The sequence below is a fragment of the Lepisosteus platostomus genome, chromosome 14, assembly GCF_059453375.1.
Source record: "Lepisosteus platostomus isolate fLepPlt1 chromosome 14, fLepPlt1.hap1, whole genome shotgun sequence".
In the NCBI taxonomy this organism is placed as follows: Eukaryota; Metazoa; Chordata; class Actinopteri; order Semionotiformes; family Lepisosteidae; genus Lepisosteus; species Lepisosteus platostomus.
Window position 1 is genome coordinate 28,157,966 of NC_142624.1, and position 25,708 is coordinate 28,183,673.

Here is a 25,708-nt window from a genome sequence, read left to right on the forward strand (position 1 = left end):
TTTAGGAGATTTAAGTCTCTCTTTTATTATTTAATTGGGTCATTAACACGTTTTTTATGTTTTGTTTCAGACAAAAACCTTTATTTGTTAAACTGCATTAATATTTAGTGAATTAGTAAACGCTGTGGGCTATATGTGGTCATATGCTGTTCTGTTTTGGGATTTCCACAATTTCCGTTTGCTTTTACGAAGTATTACGTATAGACACAGATTAGGGAATCGAAAGTGAAAGACGGGCGTTTAAAACCCGTGTCTGACTGCGGCCTTTTTTGGTTAGAAGCTGTTTCACAAGCCAGGAGTGTTCTCTTCATTTGCTCCAAAACAAATCGGCACTGAGCTGGGTTTTAAAAATGACTTCTTCTATGCCTGATGAAACCTGGTTTTGGCTAATAGATGATTGTTTTCGGAACAGAATTAGGAGACTTATTCAAGTAGAGCCCGTCCTGGATCATATCAGCTTCATAGAACGGGAACAAAAAGAAATGATAATTGAAAAAGCAAAAAATGCGGGTAACATCCGAGCTGCAGATCTCCTTCTTGATACAATAATCAACAGGAAACCACGTCCTGTCGGCTGGCATAGGGAATTTGTCAATGCACTTCGACTTGGAGGTTGTAAACATGCTGCAGTTTATGTGGATCCAGACGAACTCCCAGCACCTTCTTTGGAAGCTGAAAATGATCACTGCATTCACCTCATAGAGCTCCTTGTTCCTAATCTTGTAGACAAAATGAAAACTAAAGACGTCAGTTTCTGCTGTTATACACTGGATATACTGACTACTGAAGACAACGAAAACGTAAGTGTTTTAAGATTATTACTAATGATAATTCCCAATACGTATATAGCGCTATTCTAGACACTCCACACAAAGAGCCTTATGTAGTGGGGACTCCTTTCCACCACCACCAATGTGTAGCCCCCCACCTGGATGATGTGATGGCAGCCAAAGTGCGCCTGTACACTCACCACACATCAGTGAGGAGGCCAATTCATAGACATGGATTCTATTAGTGTGATATACTTTATATCACAATGTTTTTTTTAATTATAAAAACCTGCAAAGAAGCAGAATGGTTTTAATTGGAATAGCAAGATGTTTTTAAATTGGAGTTGCACACTATTACACTAGTTACACTTTGGCAAAATTGGGTTTTATGGTTGGGATAAGCATCCGTTACTGTTCTGTTAAAAGATAAATTCCTTTATTCCTGTGAGGCTGGGTACACAGGAGTCGTTCGTGGGGTCGCGACTGTGCCATGTCTTCAGATGTCACCCACAAACAACACACCACCCTATTTCCAAAATCCTAATGCCCCTAGAAAAGGTTTACCACGGTCCGCAAAATCCAGCTGTTTCGAGTCTGGCTACAAAAATGTAGGCGTGGTTGCAGAGGTAAATACGGTAGCAAACACAACCCTTAACCCTACTCATAACCCCGGTCATCCCAGTTCTGCGCATAACCGGTATAAAATACGAAATCCAGTTTTCGTTTCCGTGTTTATTTTATAGCGTCACAACTGAAGAAAAACTTATTTCCCACGTCGTTTTTGTATATTTTACTGCTGCAAGGGTTCTATGTGATACGAACGTGATTTAAACTTGATAAAGCTTGACACAAATAGTTTATACTATATATGATGTTCTGAAAATGTAGCAAAAGAGTTTTCAGACTTATTAATCATAAAATATCTTACTGACGAAATACTCTCATAGAACAACAGAGCAGAATATTTAATACTCATCAATCATAGTAGAAAACCCTTATGGTTAAAAAATAAGTTATCTGCAGTGCAGTCTCAGTTATTGTTTATTTCTGTTCAACGGCTCTTTTTCGATATTTATATTAAACAACTTTACCTTTTGAGAGTACAGATACTTCTATTTTAGATATCCTTTTTCGTGTTTTGCTTTTTATTTCATTAAAATAATGAAGACTGAAGGTTAGGCAGAGAGACCTTTTCTTGTGTATAGTGTAGATACTGTAATGATTTCGGCAAACCAGCACTTTACAAGAAATGTTAAACTGTAATGCAGAAGTTAACCACAAGACGGCAAGCAAGTACTAATTTCAACACATTCAGATTTCCAGAGACCACAAATTGCAACCTGTAATGCAGTTTTTTTTCCCATAATACAGGCAGCATTTATTTTCTTTGCAATTGAAAATGGTTGTAATAAGTAGTGAATGCACTTTTGTTAATTACCCCCTCGCTGTTATTTTTTCGATAAATTCAAAGCTAGTCTAAGAAATATACACGCACTTGTGAAAATTCACGAATTGCAGATTCTTTCAGTAACAGGCAATACACAGTGTCGGTTGCAAGAGCGTAAGAGAGATTTTCATCACTTTGTCTGGTCAGTTGAATTCCTAGGTCTAGGCCTTGATAAAACTGGAGAATCAGTGCAACATAGCGTTCAGTCTCATACCGTAATCGCCATTAAAACCTGAACTGAAAGCAGTCCTACTAGAAGTATGGAATATGACTTCTGAAATATCCTTTTTTTAGTACAGCTTATAACTGCTGCATGACAATTCAGTTGGTCTATTCACAGGTATCATGTCATTTTATTCTCATTCTTAATGGCAAAAGCCTTCTACTAGAATAGTAGCTGTCAGGTTGTTTTACAATTACTTTTCATTTAAATATTTTGGCCTGTTTTGCATATTTACAATAATTGTATTTGGTGATAATATATTAAAATGCATTCTGCATGTCTCCTTAATGTACAGTATACAAGCACAGAGACTGGTATTTCACCTTCTCCACAAAATATGACAAATTAAAGTCAAATTACGCAAATGAACATGAACATATACTATTTCTGCTTTAGATTTTGACAGAATGTGCAAACAATGGAAACAGAAGTGGTGCGCGATTGCTTCTAAGAAGAATAATTCAGAAGCCACCTGGTTGGTTTTCAAACTTTCTGAAGGCGCTAGAAAAGACAGGACACAAGGATCTTGCCCAGGAACTCACAGGTGTACCCCTTGAAGAGCCATCACAAGGTATGAAGCTCTTACTGGGGAGCTGAAGGTTCTTGAGTGTTTTCCTGGGCAGCACCATGCTGTGACAGTTAGCACTTTGGCTTATAGTTCTTGGCTCCAGGGTTCAGTACTTGTCTGAGGTGCTTTCTATGTGGAGCATGGTCTCCTAAGATCTGCATGAGCTCTCTCCTGATGTTTCAGTTTTCCCAATCATCCCTAAAGAAAAGCTGGCTAGGTTACTTGGCATCTTTATGTTGTCCATGTGTGTTCTGTGATGAGCACGTCCTCTCCAGATTGTGGTCTAGTCCTGCACCCAGTGTTTCTGGTATAGACTGTGGGGTTTTGCGATGCTCCCCACAAATAAGCAACTTTGTGATAAGAAATGCATTAATAAAGATGGATGAATGTTCTCTAATTTTCAAAACTCAACTAAGTTCTAAAAGTCTTATACAGTAAATAGTCTTTATTTGGTTTATTGTCAAAGACAAGTTGAATAAATGGAACACATTTATCAGTATGACCTGTATTAACTTGAGTGAGTAAAATTAAATATCCTGCATAGTAAGAGAGAACATTTTTACCGTTCAAAACTTTTGCAAAGTAATGTTGGTTTCATTAATAAGATAGGGCCTTACTGTATGATAGCAAAGGCACTGTGGCAATGTAAAGACTGGCTTGGCGTCACAGATCTTTATTAAAGAAGCAGTAGTTAAAAGAAGTAACATTATTTGGGTAACTTAATTATTTTAAATGTTTAGGTATATTCAGGTCAACGTTTCTATTCTTTTAAAAAAGTTTTACATTTTTCATTTTAGAGGATATCACAGATGAAGGCAATGAGTCTGGAGTTCTGAGGGATCACCTCTCTGAAAATAAGGATGGAGAAGAAAACAGTTCCATCTCTCATGAAAATGAAGAGACACTGAACAGTAGTGCGGACAGCGTTGACAGATGTTTGGATGAATCCATTGATGATGCATCTATACATTCAGGTACTATAGATTTACACTTTCTTCTTCACTGCATTTTTTAAAAGTCTAAGATACAAAAATAGGATTGTTGCTTGTCCATGCACTTTAAATATACCATAATACAATGACTCCTGCAGTTTTTTATTTTCTGTTTTCTGAAGCTCTTCTATTGCAAATTATATCAAACATAAAATAGGCCTGTTTTTTATAAGGGGATGGCTGTAGGAGACTGTACTGTGCACTCTATCTGCTACCAGTGAATAGTGGATGAGAATTGTCCATTTAAATCAAATTGGAATTTAGAGATCTGATCTTCAGATATGAATATGAACCTATAAACAAATAATAATACATTATAAACATTGGATAAATATAATTATTATAACTAAATGAATAATAAACTGTTATTTTACTTACAGTTAAACTCCAGTATTGCCTGCTTACATAACCTAAACATACTAGGTCATTCTTGACTATTTTTACTCATCAGTCAGGGTGTAACGATGAATAAACGTCATGTAACTCCATGGACCTACTGTATATTGGACTTTGTCGCACGATCATGTTCCACCATTTCATATATACAGTATCCAGGGACCATCACTTTTTTAAGACACCCAAGTAACAAGAGACGGTAATGTTTGTGAAAGCGGGTTTTAGACTGGGGTAACTAAGAGCCACATTTCACTTCATGTCTTGCAACCAAGAGCTACAGCTACAGCAGTCAGCAGCCATATCACCCTGCAACTCACAACTGGCATCCCACTGAAGCTAAGGAGGTGTGAACCTGGTCGGTACCTGGTCAGTACCTGGATGGGAGACCTCCTGGGAAAAACTAAGGTTGCTGCTGGAAGAGGTGTTAGTGGGGCCAGTAGGGGGCGCTCATCCTGTGGTCCATGTGGGTCCTAATGCCCCAGTATAGTGACGGGGACACTTTACTGTAAACAGGGGCCGTCCTTGAGATGAGACGTAAAACCGAGGTCCTGACTCTCTGTGGTCATTAAAAATCCCAGGGTGTTTCTCGAAAAGAGTAGGGGTGTAACCCCGGTGTCCTGGCCAAATTTCCCATTGGCCCTTCCCAATCATGGCCTCCTAATAATCCCCCTCTATGAATTGGCTTCATTACTCTGCTCACCTCCCCACTGATAGCTGATGTGTGGTGAGCAATCTGGCGCACTATGGCTGCCGTCGCATCATCCAGGTGGATGCTGCACATTGGTGGTGGTGGAGGGGAGTCCCCATTACCTCTAAAGCACTTTGAGTGGAGTGTCCAGAAAAGCACTATATAAGTGTAAGCAATTATTATTATTATTATTATTATTATTATTATTATTATTATTATTATTACAGTATCTAGACAACTAACTGCCAGCTGTATTACAGCAAATTAGCTACGTTTGTGATCTACAGTTTAGAATCCTGTAGCTTTCCTTCTGAAAGCTTAGTAAAAAAGAGGCAATACTTTTTTATGAACAGCGTTACATATTGTTACATATAGTATTGTATTAAAAACTAGTATTTAACAACTCAGTAGTGATGCAGCAGATTGAATTATCCTTAGTAAAACTAGATTGTTGGAATTACCTTATAGGTATTACATGATATACAAATTGTGTCCACTGGGGGGAGCATATGAGCTGCAGAACCTCAACAGTATGAAAGTACTGGAGTTAAATATTATAAAGTGAATATTAAAACAATAAATTAGGAATAAGGAGAAAAGAGTCATGTCTTTATTCTTCTTCAGGATTAGTATTAAATTAATGTAGAGTAAATCATGCAGAGTGACATGGCTATTCAGTATGTGTACACATAGCTGTACTAAACCGGAGCCTTTATTTTAATAATTAATAATTATAATTAGTAAAAAAATATAATTATTTTAAGGGTTTGCTACACCTTACATTCAATTTGTATGTTAAATTGTACTAGAATCATGTCATATAAGCAGGGGGCTTAAAAGATATTGGCACTGTGGGAACCCAGAAGTATATAATTATTTTTGTTTGTTTTAGATAGCTAAAACTAGATAGAAATGGAACAACAAAACAAAAATGATTCGCTTTTTTACAGAGAACCTCTAAACGTGCTCCACACAAACAGTAAATAAATGCTTTCAGTCAAATAACTAGCCCATTCAGATATAAGTGTTTATTTCAGTTTCAGACCTGTACTCAGATGGTCCCGAAGGTGAGAAGCAGGAAGAAATGACCGTGAATGGAAACAGTTTGCAATCCAATGACTTCTCAGAGTCAGGTATGGAATTTACAGCATCCCCAGACTAAACTATTCCTTTACTTGGTACTATTCTTGGATCAAGTTTCAAGAAATCTTAAAATATCAAAAACTGGACAGAAGAGTTACAGTATGTTTTGCAGCCACAGTTTAATATTATAATATACTGTACTTCCAAAATGTAACAGAGAAAAAAGCATGCCTTAACAACAATTTATGTATTTAGACTGCTCAGATTAATCAGAGCATATAATCATCCCTCATAGAGTTAATTCTTGCCGAGTAGTTTGACTTTGTTTGGTGGAAAAAACTGCTGAGGAAACCCTAGACACATCGAATATTGTATTACAACAGCTAGAGCACATTTTAGTTTTCTGAAAATAATTTGCATCAGTATTACCTCATTGACTTATATTATTTTCATTTGTGTGGCTATGGCCAAGCTCTTGTTATGTTTTTGATCAGTAGCTGCAAATCATTATTTAGCTTTTATTTTTTGTGGAAACAGAACTTGCCTTAAATATGTTCAGACTGTCAGGCTGTGGTGACGTACAATATTTTGGATTGTGTTTGTGCAGTGGTTCCCACATGAGTCTGTCTCTTTTTTATCTGTTGTTTAATGTACAGTAAATCTCCCAATTGCTGCTTCTCAAGTGAGATTATTTGTCATTTCAGAACAAAAAAATAACACAGCTCCTGTAAAAAGTATTGGTGCTGATTAGCTTCAAACTGAAACGTTTGGTGATGGAGTATTTAAAAACCAGTCATAAACCACCTTTCAAGTGAAGCCTTGTTCATCCTTGTTGAAGGATGTTTTCAAGACCTTTCGTGCACTATGAATAAAGTATCCTATAAAATGATGATTCACAGAAAATATTAAACAGTGTTTAAGAGTGTTTGCATTCAATCGAGTATATACTGTAGTGATCAATAAAACAAAAGATAAGTATATTCTAAATTCAGTATTTGATCACAATGGCAAACAAGTTATAAGCATAATAAAAGTGTCAATACTGTACATAGCTCCTGATATTTGAATATAGGAATCCTGAACTTGTTACTGAGACACAAAACTGTCAATACCTGTAGTGTTGAGAATGTATCTGATTTTTAGTCCAAGGTGGTATTTTAAGTAACCCCCGTCATCTCTGACAGACAGATCAAGTCATCAATATTGTCAGAGCTCATACTGACATCACATTCACACATGGAATCTCCTGAAGGAAATATTATATTCACCAATCATAAAAGTAGTTGACGTGACCTGTCACAAATGTTTATAAGTGCTTCACTTACTAATTTAAATGCCTAATGCTTCACTAAAGCTACAGTATCTGTTAGAAAAAATGAAATCAAGTTTTGTATTTGTAAACTACTTTGAAATGTACTACTTATACATGCTTGAACATATCTGTTCAATAAACCCTGCATACCTACTATTCATGTAAACATTGATATCCTGTATGTGAAAATCAGTATGATTCTGAAAACTCAAAATTTATTTTTTTCTTCTGTTCCTGTATATTAATATTCATTTTTTGGCAATCACCTCCATGCAACAGCTGATTTATCACTTTGTACAATAGTTGTCACAGTTTCATAGCTGACTGTTCAAGTTCAAGTTAAAAGTTTATTTGTCAAAATGCACATCAATTCAGTGGACAGCAGTAACTGCTGTCAATTAAATGTTTTTTTTCCGCAACTCAGCGGAGGAAATAGAATAAAAATTACATGAGTTAAAAGTTACAATATAAAATTACATAATAATTAAATGCGGAACTGTAATAAACAAACAGCATTCTCACATGTGTTCCTTTCTTATCCAGGTGTGAGAGGTATGGAGGGCAGTAGTGATAGCATCCTCTGTTGACTTGTTCTGATGATATGCAAATTGCAGTGGGCCTAGGGTCAGGCAGTGAAGAGACGATATGTGCTTTGACCAACCTCTTGAAGCACTTCATAAAAACTGATGTGAGTGCAACAGGGCGGTAGTCATTCAAGCAACTAACTCTAGTTTTCTTAGGAACAGGAACAATGGTGGTTTGTATTCGTATTAGTAATGCAATTACTGTATTAGTAATGAAAGATAAAGACGGGCAATACATTTGTTTATTGCACCTGATTGTAAGATGTACTATAACACGTACAGTACAGTGACAAAATAAATGCAAGATGTATTTTTTTCCAAAGTATCAGTAATCCCATTATTACGTGAGATATAAAAAACAGGACATAAAGTACACAAGAACTTAACTCATATTTCACATGAACATATAATTGAACTTGAGGTTCAACAGCTGATTTATCAGTTTGTACAACAGGTATCACAGTTTTATAGTTGACTGTAATAGTAATGCAAGATAAAGACAGACAATATGATTTTTATTGCACCTGATTATAAAGATGTACTGTAACAAGTAGAGTTACATAAAGCTCCCATGAACACATGAGCTACGTGTTGAGACACAACAGCAGAGCATCAGTTTATCAATAATTCACTCAAAAAAATTATCCCATGCTTTTCTGCAAAAAAACAGCATGAGAATTCAACACAAGGGTGATTCGCCTATCAGACCCTGGTATTCTTCATTTACACAGCATCCAGCAGAAAGGGGGTCTACTCCATTAAAAATAACCTGCTCCTGTGAAAACACAACAGGATCTGATCTGTCATCAGTCTTGAGCTGCATATCTTAAGTACACATATGAAAACTCCTATATTGAATGGTCTCCAATCAACATAAAAAAGGAGAAAAAATGTCATAGAGAGTTATCATTCTTTTGCAGTAACCAAAAGAACGCAGGGTAGTTTTGAACTGGAAGTTATTCCGTTAGTTCTTAATGAAAGCTAAAAATTAAACAATGAACACTGACAAAGAAACACAATTCACCCTAGCTGGCTATGAAAATATGTTCCATGTGTAACGCCACAAACCTCATAGAGGTTAAAGTGTATGTAATGGAGCCAGTGTTCTGAATTGCAAACACATGCAGCTTAATATTTTAAAATATCATCTGACTTTTGAATTTCCTGAAAGTTTTGAAACATTAATCATGTTCCTTTACTTTCTTGCCTCTTTTAAAGGTCTGTATAAATACTGTATATAGGAAAAATAAATAAGGACAAATGGAAAATGGAAAAAAGTATTTGTTGTTCCAAGCAATGAAAAACATAATACAGTATGTTAATATGATTGTATTTCCTTCTATTATTAAGATGACACAATGAAATAAATCTAGATATTTTTTTTTTATTTGATTCACCTTGTGTTATGTGCACACTTACTGTTTCATTTTAAAAATAAGCAGATCCTCTTTGTTTATTTTGTATGCAAGTAAAGCCAGTAATCTCCAAGCATTTAGTCAACACAGCATAATGTAAATGCCAATCTGCTGCAACACTTTTATACAAACTGGATTTAAATAAAAGCAGCTTTAAAGAAAAAACTCTTCTTTAAAATAGAATTTTCTGCTGAAAAAAAGCACAAAATGATGTTGCTTTAATCATTATAATTCTTTCATAAACAAATACAGTAGATATACTGTATATCTTAACAGTTGGTTGTAAACTGTTTGCCTCCTGGATGTTATGCCATAAATACATTTTTTACATATGTTCAATGCCAAAAGAAATGTTTCAGACTGCAATATGTGTGTTCAGGTTATAATTATCTCTTAACATTGACTTAAGAATAAAAATGAAACCATATGTTTTATTTCACATTATATGCCTTTACTTGTAACTGATTAATGTCATATACTGTATGGTATGTGTGCTGCTTACATTTGAAATTTGTACTATAGCTGGTTGAATACATACTGTACATGTTACAACCAGTGATGGATATTTATCTGTCCACATCTAACCAGAGGTTGCTCGTGATTGTTAGGAGAATATGCCAAGACTCAGTCTCAGTTTTGAAGACTACCAAAAACCTTAGAAAGAACAGAGCCTAATGCAGGCAGCTTAATCATTTAATGATCAGTTAATCATTCCAGAGCTTATCCATGGATATATTATTATCACCAAACAAGGGGGAATTGCAGACGTGGATACTTACATGTGAAATCACAAGTTCCATTGTCATAGCTAAATAATATTAATTCCCATTATTCTTAGCAACTGCTTGCTCTTAAAGAGACACCATAACTCTGAAAGGTGTTCCTTGTAAGACATGTATATTTCTATATATTCATATGTGTATACATATGATCTCTCTTCATACATATACAATCACGCAGCAAAAAACAAAGTAAAAGCTGTCCATTACACAACATGAGCAGGTGATTAAACAGGAAGGATGACAGAGTTGTGTATCTAACCAAAGTGCATCAATACTTCATCAAGCAAGGAGAAACCAAATACAGATAGAAGTTAATATTTGTTCTAACAGTGAACTATGGACACTCTGTGGTATGATTTAGGCACTGCATTAACCTACACCCAATAACTCCAAAAAAACAGCTATCTTGTTTAAAGTGACACCTGGGAACAATTGCATAAGTATTTTTTTATGGTGGATCCATTTAGCTTACATTAGATAAATTGCAGCAGCTATCAGATTTATTACTTGCTGAAATGCATTTGAGGAGACTAGTCATATATTTGTTTGCAAAGTGAATCCATCCAGATGAGACAGGGCAGAAGTGCTGCGTATATATAAAAAGTCACATATTTGTTAAGCTTTTAAGATGTACAGTGCATACACTTTTCAGAAGCTTTTAGGTGTGTATGTAATGTTTTTGTTCCATGCATAAGTAGCCAGCAATCTGCATTTGAGGTTGTGTCATTATGCCAGCACATGCTGTTATCATTTATTAAGTGGAAAATGTTCAAATAAACTGATGAATCTGGTATATTTTAGTCATGTTTCATATTTACATTAAATATGTTATAATAAATATAATTCAGGACACAATGAGGGAAACAAGAAATGGAAACAAGATCTTGAGTTACAGTACTATTTTCGTAAAGTTTTAAAGAACTACTTCTTAACATATAACTTCAAAAAATTAAATGATTCAATATTGGATTGATACACTGAAGTTAAACATTTGATATTTTTTATTGTGGTAAGATTTTTTCTTTGTCTGGAAAAAATGAATCTTAAAGAGTAGAATTAAAGATTAAATTAAATCACACCTGTTGCTATTTGTTCATCTATTTATTTCTGCAGTCCTGTTGGAGTATGATCTTTTCATTGAATTATATATGGACATTGTTCATACTTTCTCCTTTTCATTGTGTAATCAGATGGTTGCTAACAGTATGTACAGATTCAAAATGTTTTTTTTAAACCCAACAGCGAAGTAAATGATAAATTCCCCAGCTGCCTATGTCAATCCAATTTGAAATCCTAAAAGAGAGTATTTCAATGCATTCCGACAAGGGAACTGAAGGTGCATAACGTGTCAGTGATGGCTGAAATAAACTTTAACAGTACATGACAGATTCAAATCACTTTGCACTATATCATTTTCATTTGCTTTTTTATGTCTAGATTTACTGTTCTTAAAGAAACCTAATTATAATTATCTTCTTATACTGTCTATCACCACAATATTTATACATCAAGTATTAGGCAATACAGACAGTATTAAAAGATGAGGCATTTACAGTGTAATGGTTTATGTTAAAACCATATGGCTTGTAGAGATTAATATGTGTTAGCACAAGCCAGTATATAACCCTAACATTAACTGTAAATTGGACTGTAATTAAATCATATTAAAACCAGTTTGCAATCTTATCACAATGTAACATTTTAATATGATAAGAAGTTAATGAGTGCCAGTTAATTATATCTTTTAAATTTCAGAAGCTTTGCCAGATGTACTAACTTCCCAGAAAGGCAAAATGTCCAAAAAGGCTGCTAATAAATTTCTTTTTTAGTGCCTCTTGGAAAGGAAAAAGATCCCAAACTTCAAAATGGCCTTTAATATTTTGATTCATTTTGGAAGACTGATCTGCTGATATTTTCTTTCATTTGTACAGCAATTTAAACTTCTTGGATTTTAAGTTTAACTTATTTTTCTGATATTATCATAAATATAAATGGATGGGGATGGTTGTAACACAATTGATAAATTATTGGCTTCTACCATTTTAACTGTGGCTAATTGTGGAATTTCCTCTCTAATAAAAAAGGGTCTGGGAATATCTCATAAAAAAGACAGGAAACCATCAGGGGCAGTCTGCTTCCTGGTGAAAAGAGGCCCACTTCTTTTTTTCTATATGGTTTCTGCTGTTTGTAACCCACAGGACATTTTGTCCCAGACATACCTTAAGTGAATAGGAGGATTTTTAAAACATTATTAGGGAAGACTGATATAATATGAAGCTGGGGAGTGCATAATATATCTGAACAGCTTATGTAATAACCAAATAAGCACTTGCTTTACTCAAGACACTTTTTTATTACTAGAAAGCTGATGTCTGCTTTCAGAAAACACCAAATTCCAATCCAAATACCTTTCAAAGTATTCTACAACATGCAGTGTATAAAGCTGTCCCTAAGAACAAAAGTCATTTTGTTTATTCTCCATTGTAAATGCTATCCAGGAAGTTGTGGATTAAACTGTGCCCTAGGTTGTTTGTGAATAAGTAAAACTCATTCCCTATGAAAAATAACCATCCCTGATGGGAATATTTGGATGAACTTGTGCCCCTAATGATTTTAGGTTTTGTGCATTCTTACTTGAAAAGTTGTATAATTTATTTTTGTACAGAGAATACCTAAAATGTTTTAAAATATCCTGTTTGAAAGGTTCATGCTGGTGGGATTTGGTGTAGAGGTTTTGAGATCATGCAAGATGTTAAGGGGGAACGTCTGTAATTCATGTGTAATTGCAGGAAAGTCTGTTTCACTTTTCAGATTCCAGTGCTGGGGGTTTTCAAGAAGCTGAGATTGTTCTTCGAGATTATCAGATGGAGGTAGCAAAACCAGCATTAGAAGGCAAAAACATCATTATATGCCTACCAACAGGAAGTGGGAAAACCAGGGTTGCAGTCTACATCACAAAACAACATCTGGACAAGAGGAGAATACAAAAACATCCTGGGAAAGCTATAGTTCTAGTGAACAAGGTACTTATAATAGAGACGCCTAAAAACATGTTCACAGCCAGGGTGTAATAAAAATTACCAAAACTTGCATTATTTCACAATTGCCATGCAGAAATAATGTTATTAAGTATAAACATAAATCGAAAATGAAAATTTTGTACTTAAATCCAACATAAAAAACATCTCTGTAGTAAATAAAGCTGTATTATACTGTACCTCAAATGTTACTAAAACATCTCATTCACTAGTGGCATATCTGCATTCTTATCACAAATGTATCAAAGATTGTTTTAGCTTACTACACTCCAGTTCTAATAAAAAACAGGACAATTTATACATAATTAGAATTCACTGTATTTAGAAGCAAATTCAAACCTGTTTTTAAACAATTGCCCTATACAGTATAAAATTCAGTTTGGCTTCATGCATACTGTAATTCTATAGTAACATACAAAATGTACATGTATGAAAAGAGAAGAAAGAGTACTCTATGTAAGAAGAAACATTCAGAACAATTATCATATTTTCTTCACTCTTTGGAGAACACATTATGAAAATGGATGATACCCCTCACCTTTCTTTCATTAGCATGACAAAGGGAGGACAGAAGGTCTACTGAAGCAAAATAAATTGAAATTTGGAATGGAACTACCAATGGGTACTTTTTTATCAAAACGTCCAAATGTATCATCTTTTTGATGAAGTACAAAAATAAACCATGAATTTTTGGGGGGTGAATGAAGGAAATAGTTTATAGTGTTGTGTGTGGTCTTCATCTTCCTTTACGTTTGTGGTGATTCACAGTTGTATTAAGCTATCACATACCTATACTGTAGTTGCTTAAAAGAGCTTAAGAAGTGTTCAACAAATGGAAATGTTATTTTTGGTGTAGTACTTTCAAATACATCACCACTCCAAAAAACATAGAATACACTGCAGTAATAAAACTCACTTTTAAGCAATTATGCTTACTCAAACAAAATCTATCCACCATAAAATATTTAATGCAGTGTTTGAAGTTGATTTGCATTGCTTTACAGTATACATTTATCTTTCCAAGTAAGGTATTTCAAACCTACAAAGTCAGTATTTCTTCTCACGCAGACTCACTCTACACTTACACTAGTTGATCAATATTGTTGTGTCAAACAAATGACAGCAATTCGGGTGTCCGTGTAGCAGAAGTCTTCATTATTACATATGCATATGGGAGCCAAGTATTACAAAGAGTGGTAATATACACTCTTTTTATACAGTAAGGTCTGTAAAGCAGTCAAGCAAGCTCCTTATTGTTTTTGTAACTATGGCAGTTATGCCTTGCAACATAACATACGTTGACAATTCAGCATATATAGACAAAAGCAGAACTACATACTTTTACAACCATTGGAGTGGAAAGTTACAAGACACAAGTGTTTCAGATATAATTAAGATATAATTCCCACAATATGACCACTCTTGCATTTCCTGGGCTTTTGGACCAAAAAGATGTTCTTCAAACATAATGCTATAAGAGACAAATAATAATAAACTTTTGACTTACATGGGACTTAATATATATATATACTATTGTATTTCATATCCAAATAAATGTATCATTCATTTTCTAAAATTGTCTGTATTTATGGTTAGTTTTACATGACAGCAGGCCTATCGTGTTACTTAGCAACCTTCTCATCATCTCTTCACTGACACAGCATTCACATTTATACTGTACATCTTGAAATACCATTTTTGGAGATTCTAGTACTTCATTACACAGATGCTACTTGAACTTGTTTCTTTCCTCACAAATCGTTTTTACCACTTTAGGGGTCTACACTGGAGCTTAACACCGTTATGGTCTCACCATCCAACACTCCTCCTCTTCAGAACTGCACAGTTATATTGGTTTTTGGCATTCTGACTGTGGATATATATATTTTTTTTATTTCTGCAGGTGCCTCTGGTGGAGCAGCATTACCGCACAGAGTTTGGCAAGCACCTAAAAAGCCAGTACAAGGTGGAAAGAGTCAGTGGAGATTCACAACTGAAAATCTCCTTCTCTGACATTGTCAAAAACAATGATATTATTATCTGCACGGCACAGATTCTGGAAAACTCCTTTTCACAGGCAAAAAATGAGGAAGATGAAGGGGTTCGTATGTCAGGTAATGTACCTTTGTTTATTGTTTTCCCTTATTTATAATTTATATTTATAATTATATTTCCCATATTTATAATTATATTACAGAAGTTAAAATGGCACATGTTCATTGAGGAAAAAAACAACATTCAGCTCAGTTTTGTGTAACTTGACAATTGTTGTTTAAAATGTTCATACAGCACATAACATGAAAAATGCTCTTAAGTGAACACAACTTCCTAAAAGTATATTTTACTGTATTTTAATTTCTATGTGTTGCTACACTAAGCAGGGCTACAAAAATAGTACAAAATCTAAAATAAAGGTAAAATATTAAACTATACAACCATTTAAGTAATGTAAAAGTAATGTAATGTACACATCTGCATTAATAAATTCATAGTAAATTCATATGACTTTTGCCACATGGTTTCAATCAGTTTTCAAGATGTTTCCTCTTGGCTTCACTGTACTTAGCACACTTCTCCTTCACATGTTTCAAGCTATCATTTTATAGCTCAGCATCAGGGAGACTTCAGATTTTCAAAATTAAAAACCAATGATCTTCAGTGAGACCCAGGTCTGAAATGAAATGTTTTTGATTCAGCAGCTTCAGTACAAATGGTAACTTGCTTGAGCAAATTTGCACATACTGTACAGTAGGTATCGGATCATTAAACACAATCCACCTTGGGTCAGCTTCCTTCCTCTTTTGGCTGGTGGTTTGCCTTAATTTCTCGATCCAATGGCCATAAATGCTTTGCTGTACCTTTAGTTTAATGTTGCCTATGCTCAGCCATCAGTCTTTCTTTAGGTCCTAGAAAATGGTTACAACATTTATACTGTAGGTGGTTTTGTGGCTTATGGATGATTGTCAAAACACTTTAGTGGGAGATGTGAGCTCTTTCTGCTGTCTGTTAATGCAGTTCATGCATTGAAGCATCAATATAAAAGATATAGATCCTGGTTATCCTAAACGTATTATATGAAATGACCTACGTACTGTAAGGTCTTTCCCAAAAGACATACAGTACACTTGAACTCGGCTGACCACATCACTGCTGTTGAAGATCCATCGCTATTCACATCCACAATTCATTGACTCAGTTTCACCGACTTTTCCGCTTGACCCGGAACTCTCTAGCAGTCCTCCCCACAGACAAATAGAGAATGAAGGAGGGGTAATCCACATAATTCCAAGCAAAAATTGACAATGAAAAAAGAAATGGCTGCAGTCAAAGCATTCTCTTCTTTTCGCTTACCAGGATGGGAGGTCCCCCTCCCACATTTATTTTTCTTTTCCTAAGGTGTAAAATGCAACACGGAGAGAAAATAATTTGAAAGAGAAAAAAAAAACGTTTTTTCCCCCAAAGACAAATGCACAGAAAATAATTTTCACCCCTGCAAGCGCACCCAAACTGAACACTACTAACTCCTGCCATAAAGAATGTAAGTTTATGAGGATAGCAGCACCAATATGTTTGGAGACAGTGTTCTGCAATGATGAACTATAGGATCACCCCTTGCTGTACTTTGATTATATTCACTTGTAAATGAATAGATATATATTAAAAAGTATTTTTTCTGGAATGTTAGCATTTGCATTAAATGTACTTTCATGGTTGGTTTCTCGATATTTCTTTTCCTTTTGGGAGCTTGGCAGTTTTCAGAATGTTCCAACAGATTTGAGTAGAGACTAAATGTGTGGTCAGAACTGTACCCCTGTGGACTGTACTTTCAGAAGGGTTTGTTGACAGACTCAGTCCTTGAGTTCTCTTGGTTGGCTGTGCTGGCACTATTCAATCTAAAGTCGAATTCCCATTTGTATAGCATATGCTGTTTGTTTAAAAGCCTGGATGTTTTTTTGTCTTTGGTTTCCAGGTCTCACTGCTGTTCAAGTCATCAGTCTACAGATAAAACAATTCACAGGAGAACTTCTGTCATTGTGGCAGACAGAAAATTTAATGTTCCTTTCCAGATTTATATTGGCCTCTGGGGTAGAATTTGTAATAACCTTCTTAAACTTCTGTTAGTAAACGTAGGCATTTTATCACCTATTTTTCATACTCTGACAGTGAAAATGTGTTAGTTGTTCAACATATTTGTCTTTGAAATGTTAAAATACTGCATTTTAAGAAAGGCAGTAAATTTCAATGAAAAGTTAGAAAGGAGTTTATACACATTATAAAACAACGCCAACAATGTCTTGGACAGACCTTTAAACAATATCAATTATGTACCTTTACACTTTTCTTTTTATACAAAGAGGAATACATATTTAAAATTCAAATGTAGAGCATCAGTGGCAAAGGTTTAGCTGATGCATGGCAGTGAAATGAAAAATAAATGAAAATGAATGAAAAAATACCAGAAGCCAAATGTTTAGTTTTACGTATAAAATATGCCCCTAAAATACTTTTTGTCCATTAAATTGAATTCTGTTAGTCAAAGTATTTTAGCATTGTTTTTCTTTTATACACAGATATCTCCCTCATTGTGATAGATGAATGCCATCATACTCAAAAAGGAGGAGTATATAACAATATCATGACACGCTACTTAAAGCAAAAGATGAAAAATGAAGAACTCCGGAAAGAGAATAAGGAGCCTGTTCCCATTCCTCAGATTCTGGGGTTAACAGCATCGCCTGGGGTTGGGGGTGCCAAGAATTCACAGAAAGCAGAAGAGCACATCTTAAAAGTAAGCAGCTGATGAATGGAATTTCTGAGACATATTACGGAACAGGATTTTGCCAAAAATCTGGACCTCTCTCAAGTTGTGTTTTCTGTAGCTCTGTTTCCAAAGTTCTAGAAATCCCCTGGGCTTTATAGAGCCATAAAACTAGCTATTACACATTTGAAGTTTTAGAGCAATATATTGAAAACAGTTTTTGTTTTTCCTTACAGGCTGCAAGCCTGCTAACAAGAGTTTCCTTCTCCAAGAAGTGAACTCTTCAGGAGTCCACTTTAAGCGAACTTGTTGTTAGAAAATACAATGATGTGTTTATTGTTATTCAACAATAAAACTATTTTATTTTTCGGTGTTTTATAGTTTTAAAATATATAAAAACAGAAAATGATTTGCACCTACTAAATAGCATTAGTAAACAAGTCTTAAAAGGATATAATATTTTAACATAATAAGATTACATGTGTTGTACCATTGTTAATACCATTACCTTTTATATACTGTACACTGTACCTTTTTGCTGAAGGCATTATTTTTACTTTATGTGAGTGCTAGATGTACTGTATGCAGGTTCATAAAATAAACACCTCAGCACCACTGTATACTGTATACATTGTTGTTGTTACATTCCTTATTAATTTATAAAACAATTTTGGCAATTCATTTACAAATTATTTTACTTCTCTAGATCTGTGCAAATCTGGATGCATACAAAATAATGACAGTGCAGATAAATGCTGGAGAACTAGGAGAAAAAGTAAAAGAGCCATACAAAAAGATTGCAATTGCTGAAGAGAGAAAAGAGGTAGGTTCTTTTAAATTGCCTAGATTCATACTGAATCCAGTTTAACAATGTCTACACAGTTTTCATTAGATATTTAGCCCTGAATTACACCTTCATATTTAACAGTTCATGAAACACATTACTGCACATACTTCAAGTCTGACACAAACAAAGAATTTTCCATTTATTTGGTGCCTGACTATGTACAGTATATGCAGTTTTACCTGCTGAAAATTGATGCATCATAAAATTTATGGACATGGTTCTTAACAAAGTACTCCCCACCCAAAGGGAGACAAATTTAGAAAACAGGAAAACATTCCAGACATTTGGTACAATGAACCAAAATCACTCGCTGACACCTGTATATTTCACCAATCAGATCCCATATACTGTATGTTGTCGTAGGAGAGAAAAACATGTTGTAGGTAATGGATAGTGAATAAAACTGCAAAAACTGCACTAGAAGAATCTTATTGTAGTATTGCATTGTTTGATGAATATGAGGAACCACAAACTGAAAATTCTGCATAACTGTAGGCATATTACTTAATAACATTGATTTTAATATGCTACATTTACAATTAACCAATGCACAAGATGTATTTGGTCTAGGTAATCAGAACAGAAGGAATCATGGATCAACATAACTATATTTTAACTTGTTAAGCAATCCACTCTATATTTCAGGATCCTTTTGGAGATCTAATTAAAAGAATTATGCAAGATATACATGAACACAGCAACCTGAAACCATCTTCAGACCCAGGCACTCAAAACTATGAGCAATGGGTAGTTCAGAAGGAACAAAAAGGTATGGCCAAGGACATAATGTATGTAATTTACTGCTATACTACAAAAGTAAATAATACTGTATCTCTGAACAATGCACACTGTTTTGTTCCAATCGGTGACAAGTTAATGAAACATGGTGTTCAACTAGCTCCTCCTGTCCAATTGGTCAAAGTTGAAGTGCTTTGTTGTAGAATTCCCTCCTCACATTGTAAGGCTTTATGTGCACAGCTGTGTTTTGTAAAGCTAATTTGAAGTTAACTGTGATTAATTATTTTCATTATTTCTTTGCAGCTGCAAAAGAAGAAAACCAAAAAGTTCGGGTCTGTGCTGAGCATCTGCGTAAATACAATGAGGCATTGAATCAAAATAACACAATTAGAATGTCAGATGCCTTTAACTTTCTGAAGAAATTTTATGATGAAGAAATAAGAAACAAAATTCGGCCCGATGAAGAAAATAGCACAATGTTTGCAGAAACCAGTGAAACTGACAAATATCTCTTTAAATTATTTCAAGGTACATTTCATTTTTTGTTCATAACACACAGTTTGTGTTTGTCCTGTAAATTGATCATTCAATACAAGTATATTAACAGTTTCAATGAAAATAATTTCATATGCTATGGCAACGTAATTGTACACCTATTTCATTTTTGTTAAGATAACCAGCAGACTCTTCAGGATTTGGCAAAAAATCCTGCTTATGAGAATAAAAATCTGGCACAACTTAAGACTACTATACTAGAAGAGTTCACAAAACCAGAGGAAGCAAGAGGGATCATTTTCACCAAGACCCGTCTCAGTGCAATTGCCTTAAACCAGTGGATTCAAGAGAATAAAAAGTTTGAGGAAGCTGGAGTGAAATCCAGTCACCTTATCGGGGCAGGCCATCAGAGTATAATAAAGCCAATGACTGCGGTAAGTGGAATATGAAGACCTGAAGAGTAAGCTGCGGCTACAGATAAATGGTGACAAGTTCTTCCATTACTATGCATCCCCTTTTCCACCCTCATTTTATGCATTTTAGATATCACACTTAAGACTGGTCTGAGCAAGACAAATGTCTCCTACAGTTTCACCTGTTTCATATGGAAGCACAACCATCAACAGTAATGATCTAATTATTTTTAAAATAATTCTATGGTTAACCTATTTCTGGGTATTCTTAACAGGCAGAGCAAAGAGAGGTTCTGGACAAATTTCGTCATGGTGAGATCAACTTGCTTGTCGCAACTACGGTAGCTGAAGAGGGACTGGATATAAAGGAATGCAACATAGTTATTCGATATGGCCTTGTAACCAATGAGATTGCTATGGTCCAGGTGAGTTATTCAAAACTAGTTTAGCACAGCTTAATTGTATCACCAGCAATGCAAGACATAGAGAAGACCATGCATCCATATTTAGAAAGTTGCTTAATCGTGGTAACCTGTAAAATGTTCTGAAAGCACAAGGGCACAAGATGGGACTCCGGACAACAGTCCCAGTGAAGAGCAAATTTTAGCAAATGTTCTAATTCACAGTTTCACCACCATTGTAACAGCAAATGTATAACTTATAAATGTGTGAATTCCTTGTCATATTTTAATTGGCTGAGTCACTTGACCAGTTTTGTCTTAAAAAAAGGCAAAATGCAATGTGTATTTACTCTTATCCTGTGTAGATTGATAAGGAATTATGGTGGAAGAATCGCAAATTGTTCAAACCACCTACCAATACTGCTTCAAGTCACATTGTGATGAAATGCTTTATAAATGATTGCTAACAAGCAAGCATGTAATTATGCAATGGACAACTGTTTGCTAAACATTACTAGCAATCAGTAAAAAACACATTGAGAGACCGGTTCAGTTTTAATTATCACAGGATTTAGTCACTGTTTGTACAACATTACATTAGACATTAATTCACTTTGATGGGTTTCTCTTTTCAGGCAAGAGGAAGGGCGAGAGCAGATGACAGCACTTATGCTCTAGTTGCTAGTGAGGGATCAGGTGTTGTTGAGCGTGAAGGAGTCAATGTTTTTCGTGAGAAAATGATGAAGAAAGCCATTGAGAAAGTACAAAGATTAATTCGAAAAGATTATGAGAAAAAGGTAAGACTGGGATAAAGCATCAAATATGACACATGGAAGGTTAATAAGTCATATAATTGCCTGTTTCATTTGCATTATACAAAGAATACATATATCTAATTTGTTTAATTAGCTGTTTAGCTAATTCAAGTCCATATGAATTGTGTATTATATTTTGAAGAAAAAGTTGCTACTAATAAAGTTGAAGAAGTTGCTACTAATAAAATTAATTTACACCAATAATAAATATGCTAAATAAACCAGTAAGAAGCACTGTTATTTGCGATATCTCTGTTTAATTCACAAATTATAGGTTCTTAAAATATGAAGATGTCTTTAAATTTGTGCATTTTCTACTGTGTTAAGATTAAAGGATTTCAGATTCAGGCTATTATGGAAAAGAGAGTGCGTACCAAGAAAAAGAAACAAAAGGTGCTTCAGGAAGATCCATCAAAAGTGAAGTTTAGTTGCCGAAACTGCAGCCAACTCATCTGTTCTGGTGAAAACATTGAGGTCATTGAAAACAGTCACCATGTAAATGTTACTAAAGAATTCAAGTAAGTCCTGCATTTAATATACTGAGCTGTTTCAAACTGTGTCACAGTACGAGCATGTTTCACACAAATTCTTTAAATCACTTTCTCGACTCATGCTTTTAATTTGCACAATTACACTCTCTGCGTCTGTCACCTCTTGATTCGTTTTTAACAGAAACAGAAAGCAGGTGTTTTCTGAAATTCATGCAAGTTTTAAATAAAGTTTTGAAAACTTGGCACAAAATGTTAAGTTAAAACCTTCATCATAGGGAACTTTCATAGGTAATGTGATAGAAGAGTAATTATGAACGATACATTTTCTTACACAATCTTTCTGACAAAACTTTGGAGATGTGAGCTCTATTGGACTATTTAGAACTATTGGATATCTAAAAATTGGAAAGAAGCGTAATAGTTGCAGTGAAAATATCTTTTTGGATTTGGACACCACGCAAACTTACACATGAGCCTAGATTAACCATGTCATAAATTACTCATCCTAGACAGTGCAATAGGCTTCATGTTGTAGAAACATGTTACCCAGATGTGTGCTTGCTGTTTGTGATGGAACAATATTTTGATTTATAATAGTTTGCCCATGATGTCAGATGCCCCAGACATTTCCCTTTCACGCCATATTACTATTAATGTTCTAGTAATGGCTTTGCAATGGTTGCCAATACAAAACTTTTTTGCAATATGTATAATTAAAATTACATCATTTCTATATATTTTTACAGTTCTGAATATATCATCAAATTCAGTGAAATAAAATGTTCAGTTGGTACTGTAAGATGTTTATTTACATCCTTTATCATGAGTACCGACTTTCCTGTTTAGTTGAAGAGTTTAACTATCAAAAATCTATAAAAACTTTGATAAATATATTTATTGATGATGAATTTATATATTTCATTTATTTTCAGAGAACTATTTTTAGTGAGAGAAAATAAAGCACTACAGGAAAGGTTCCTTGACTACGAAGTTAATGGTGAAATAGCATGCAGGAAATGTGCACAGGTAAGGGTTGCTTAAAATATTACTATAATTAAGAGAAAAAATATATTTATGATAAATAATAAGTAAAATATTCATGCTATTTCAATTTATCTTTGCATCTTGTTTAAATTTGAATATATTTGCTAATATGCTAGGTTTAAACTACACTGTTGTTGACCAGAAATTTGCAACTATTAGCAATCTGGTTGTCTTACATGATCATCAAAAAAACAACATTTGAATAAATGTGGAATTTCTTACATAATACAAATTGGACAGCTCATTGGAAACTTTTATACATTTTTGTTAAGTCTTAAAAATGTTTGAGATCATGTGAGCTCCTGTAAATCTTAGGGAAATAATTAGCAGATTGAAGAACTGTTTTGCAAACATATATGATCTAACATATTGCATTGTAACACATGCCAAAAGTTATCATCCCCAAATTTAGTAAATGTGTTAACGTTGTAACAAATGTAATCAAAAGCACTATGATGCATAAGAATTTTGTAATCATTTTATTGCATGTAAAGAATCAGAGATTCAAGCTACTGTTCATTTTTGTTTAGGCTTGGGGTACAATGATGGTACACCGGGGAATCGAATGCCCTTGTTTAGGTATCAAAAATTTTGTGGTGTCCTTTGAAGACAAGAAAAAGGAAACCTTCAGCAAGTGGAGTGAGCTTGCAATCAAGTTTCCATCTTTTGACTACACTGATCACGTCTTCCTGGATGTAGATGACTCTGATGATGATTAGTCAGCTTCATATTTTAAATCTTATACTGTATATTTAAATATGTGATTATCTTAAACAGTGGATAGAAAAACTGGGTACTTTTATCTATGCGTGTATGTAATGACTGTTGTTACATCTGTTTCAATAAAAAAATTAGAATGTCTGTGTTGTATTTAAATCAACTAAATTATGCAGTAGTAAAGGAACAAGTAATAGGTTTATTCCATGCTGAAAAGAGAAGAAAGAAAACACAACATTTCAACTGTGGAGCCTTCTACGGGTGTAAGAAAGATAGGGCAGTCAGTTGTGTTTTCTTTCTTCTCTTTTCAGAATGGAATAAACCTATTACTTGTTCCTTTGCAGCTTATGCATGCTGACGCAGCTACCCACCTGAACTACTATGCAGTAGTAATACAGTATACCCATTCTGCATTTTAAAATCTGCTTCCTTATAAAATGTGTTTTGTAAGCAAATGAGGGAAAAAAAAGTCAAATTTAAGACAATAACTATAAGTTACTGTCAGTTTAGATTGTATGCACGAAGGTGGAAAGAGTGGTTTTTGCTTTACTTGGATTAATGCCTATCTTGAAAAGTGGATCACTTCACAGACAATATGCCAAATAACTACTAAAATAAGACAAAACAAATCATTGCAAATAAGCCACATACTGTATGTCTAAAATTGTATGATATTTTCACTTTTGACATGTAATAATGAAAGTTTATATGGGAAAAAAATAATAAAAAAATAAAATAAAATGTGTCTTTTTTCACATATTTCACATAAAGTCCTGAATGGAGGTCCAGTGATCCAAAAAGATCAGGGCATGTTGATCCTACTCTTTCTAGTGAGTGGTAAACTGTGTGCTAATGTCCTATTGAAATGCTGAACCAGTTTACTGCACTGTTGATACAGAGGAGTAGTCCAGCTCTTCTGCCTGCCCCAGAAACTGGCACACCTCTGAACACAGCTGACTTAAAGTTCAATGCCTTGTCACTGTGAAGCTACAGTAATTCGGTGCCCCTGCCTCACTCATGAGCATTGCATCCAGACGTATGCTGGCAACAGGGGTGGGGCACAGTCCATAGACATCAGGATATGGTGATAGCCATCTTAAAAGCACAGAATGAGCCCAACACACCTGCCCCCAGATCCTGGAATGTCTGCACGACCCAAAAATCACAATTCTGCCAATACTATGCCACATTCTCCCCACAGTGACCCTAGTACAAGAACTGCTGGAGACACTTAACAGACACTATTCTTCACTTCCCCAAAAAATGTAATCCCTGCTAGACTATGGCAGGGGAAACCCTGGAATGCCAGGGAAGACCAGGTAGAGCTTCAACAGCTATCTGGATTCATTGCCCGCCAGTTCCTCCTAGCCATAGTATAGGAGCTCCTCCTGGAGTGTCAGTGCACCCCATTGGTGGCACATATTTTGACACAACTGGCTTAAGGGACAGGGCATTGTGCTATTGTTTCCAGCTATATCCTGCACATCGAAGCACCTCTTCAGTGTACCACCTGGCAACCCGGCTTATGGAAATATTGGTAATGTTGGATTATGACAGCCAAAACTTCCCTCTGCATCACACAGTGGTCTCGTTCTGTACAGCTGAGAGCCCAACTGAAGTATACAACCATCTGCTCTCCCTTCAGGCCTTCCTGAATGAGCATCTACTAATCCCCTTGTTTTACACACAT

General features: G+C 34.8%; 1 protein-coding gene across 2 annotated transcripts; it reads left to right on the plus strand.

Annotated features, from left to right (window-relative positions):
* The first annotated feature begins 113 nt into the window (after positions 1-113).
* On the plus strand, positions 114-24,759 carry ifih1 (interferon induced with helicase C domain 1). Of its 2 annotated transcripts, none has more exons than XM_088605452.1 (16): positions 114-800; positions 2,837-3,011; positions 3,806-3,982; positions 6,122-6,217; positions 13,072-13,283; positions 15,202-15,412; positions 17,870-18,087; positions 18,764-18,880; positions 19,550-19,673; positions 19,946-20,170; positions 20,315-20,571; positions 20,826-20,975; positions 21,587-21,748; positions 22,094-22,284; positions 23,190-23,283; positions 23,832-24,759. In XM_088605452.1, the coding sequence occupies exons 1-16, from the start codon at positions 351-353 to the stop codon at positions 24,018-24,020; spliced, it is 3,048 nt and encodes a 1,015-aa protein (XP_088461578.1). In that variant the 5' UTR covers positions 114-350; the 3' UTR covers positions 24,021-24,759. The 2 variants fall into 2 exon arrangements, with proteins under 2 accessions (XP_088461578.1, XP_088461579.1); XM_088605453.1 differs by lacking the exon at positions 114-800 and adding an exon at positions 2,348-2,557.
* Positions 24,760-25,708: the final 949 nt, after the last annotated feature.

What these genes read in the sequence shown, in the direction of transcription:
- ifih1 (XM_088605452.1), top strand. Translation starts at nt 351, where the DNA reads ATGACTTCTTCTATGCCTGATGAAACCTGGTTTTGGCTAATAGATGAT. An exon ending in AGTTCAGAAGGAACAAAAAG is followed by an intron (nt 19,674 to 19,945) that starts GTATGGCCAAGG and finishes ATTTCTTTGCAG; the next exon opens with CTGCAAAAGAAGAAAACCAA. An exon ending in TCTCTTTAAATTATTTCAAG is followed by an intron (nt 20,171 to 20,314) that starts GTACATTTCATT and finishes ATTTTTGTTAAG; the next exon opens with ATAACCAGCAGACTCTTCAG.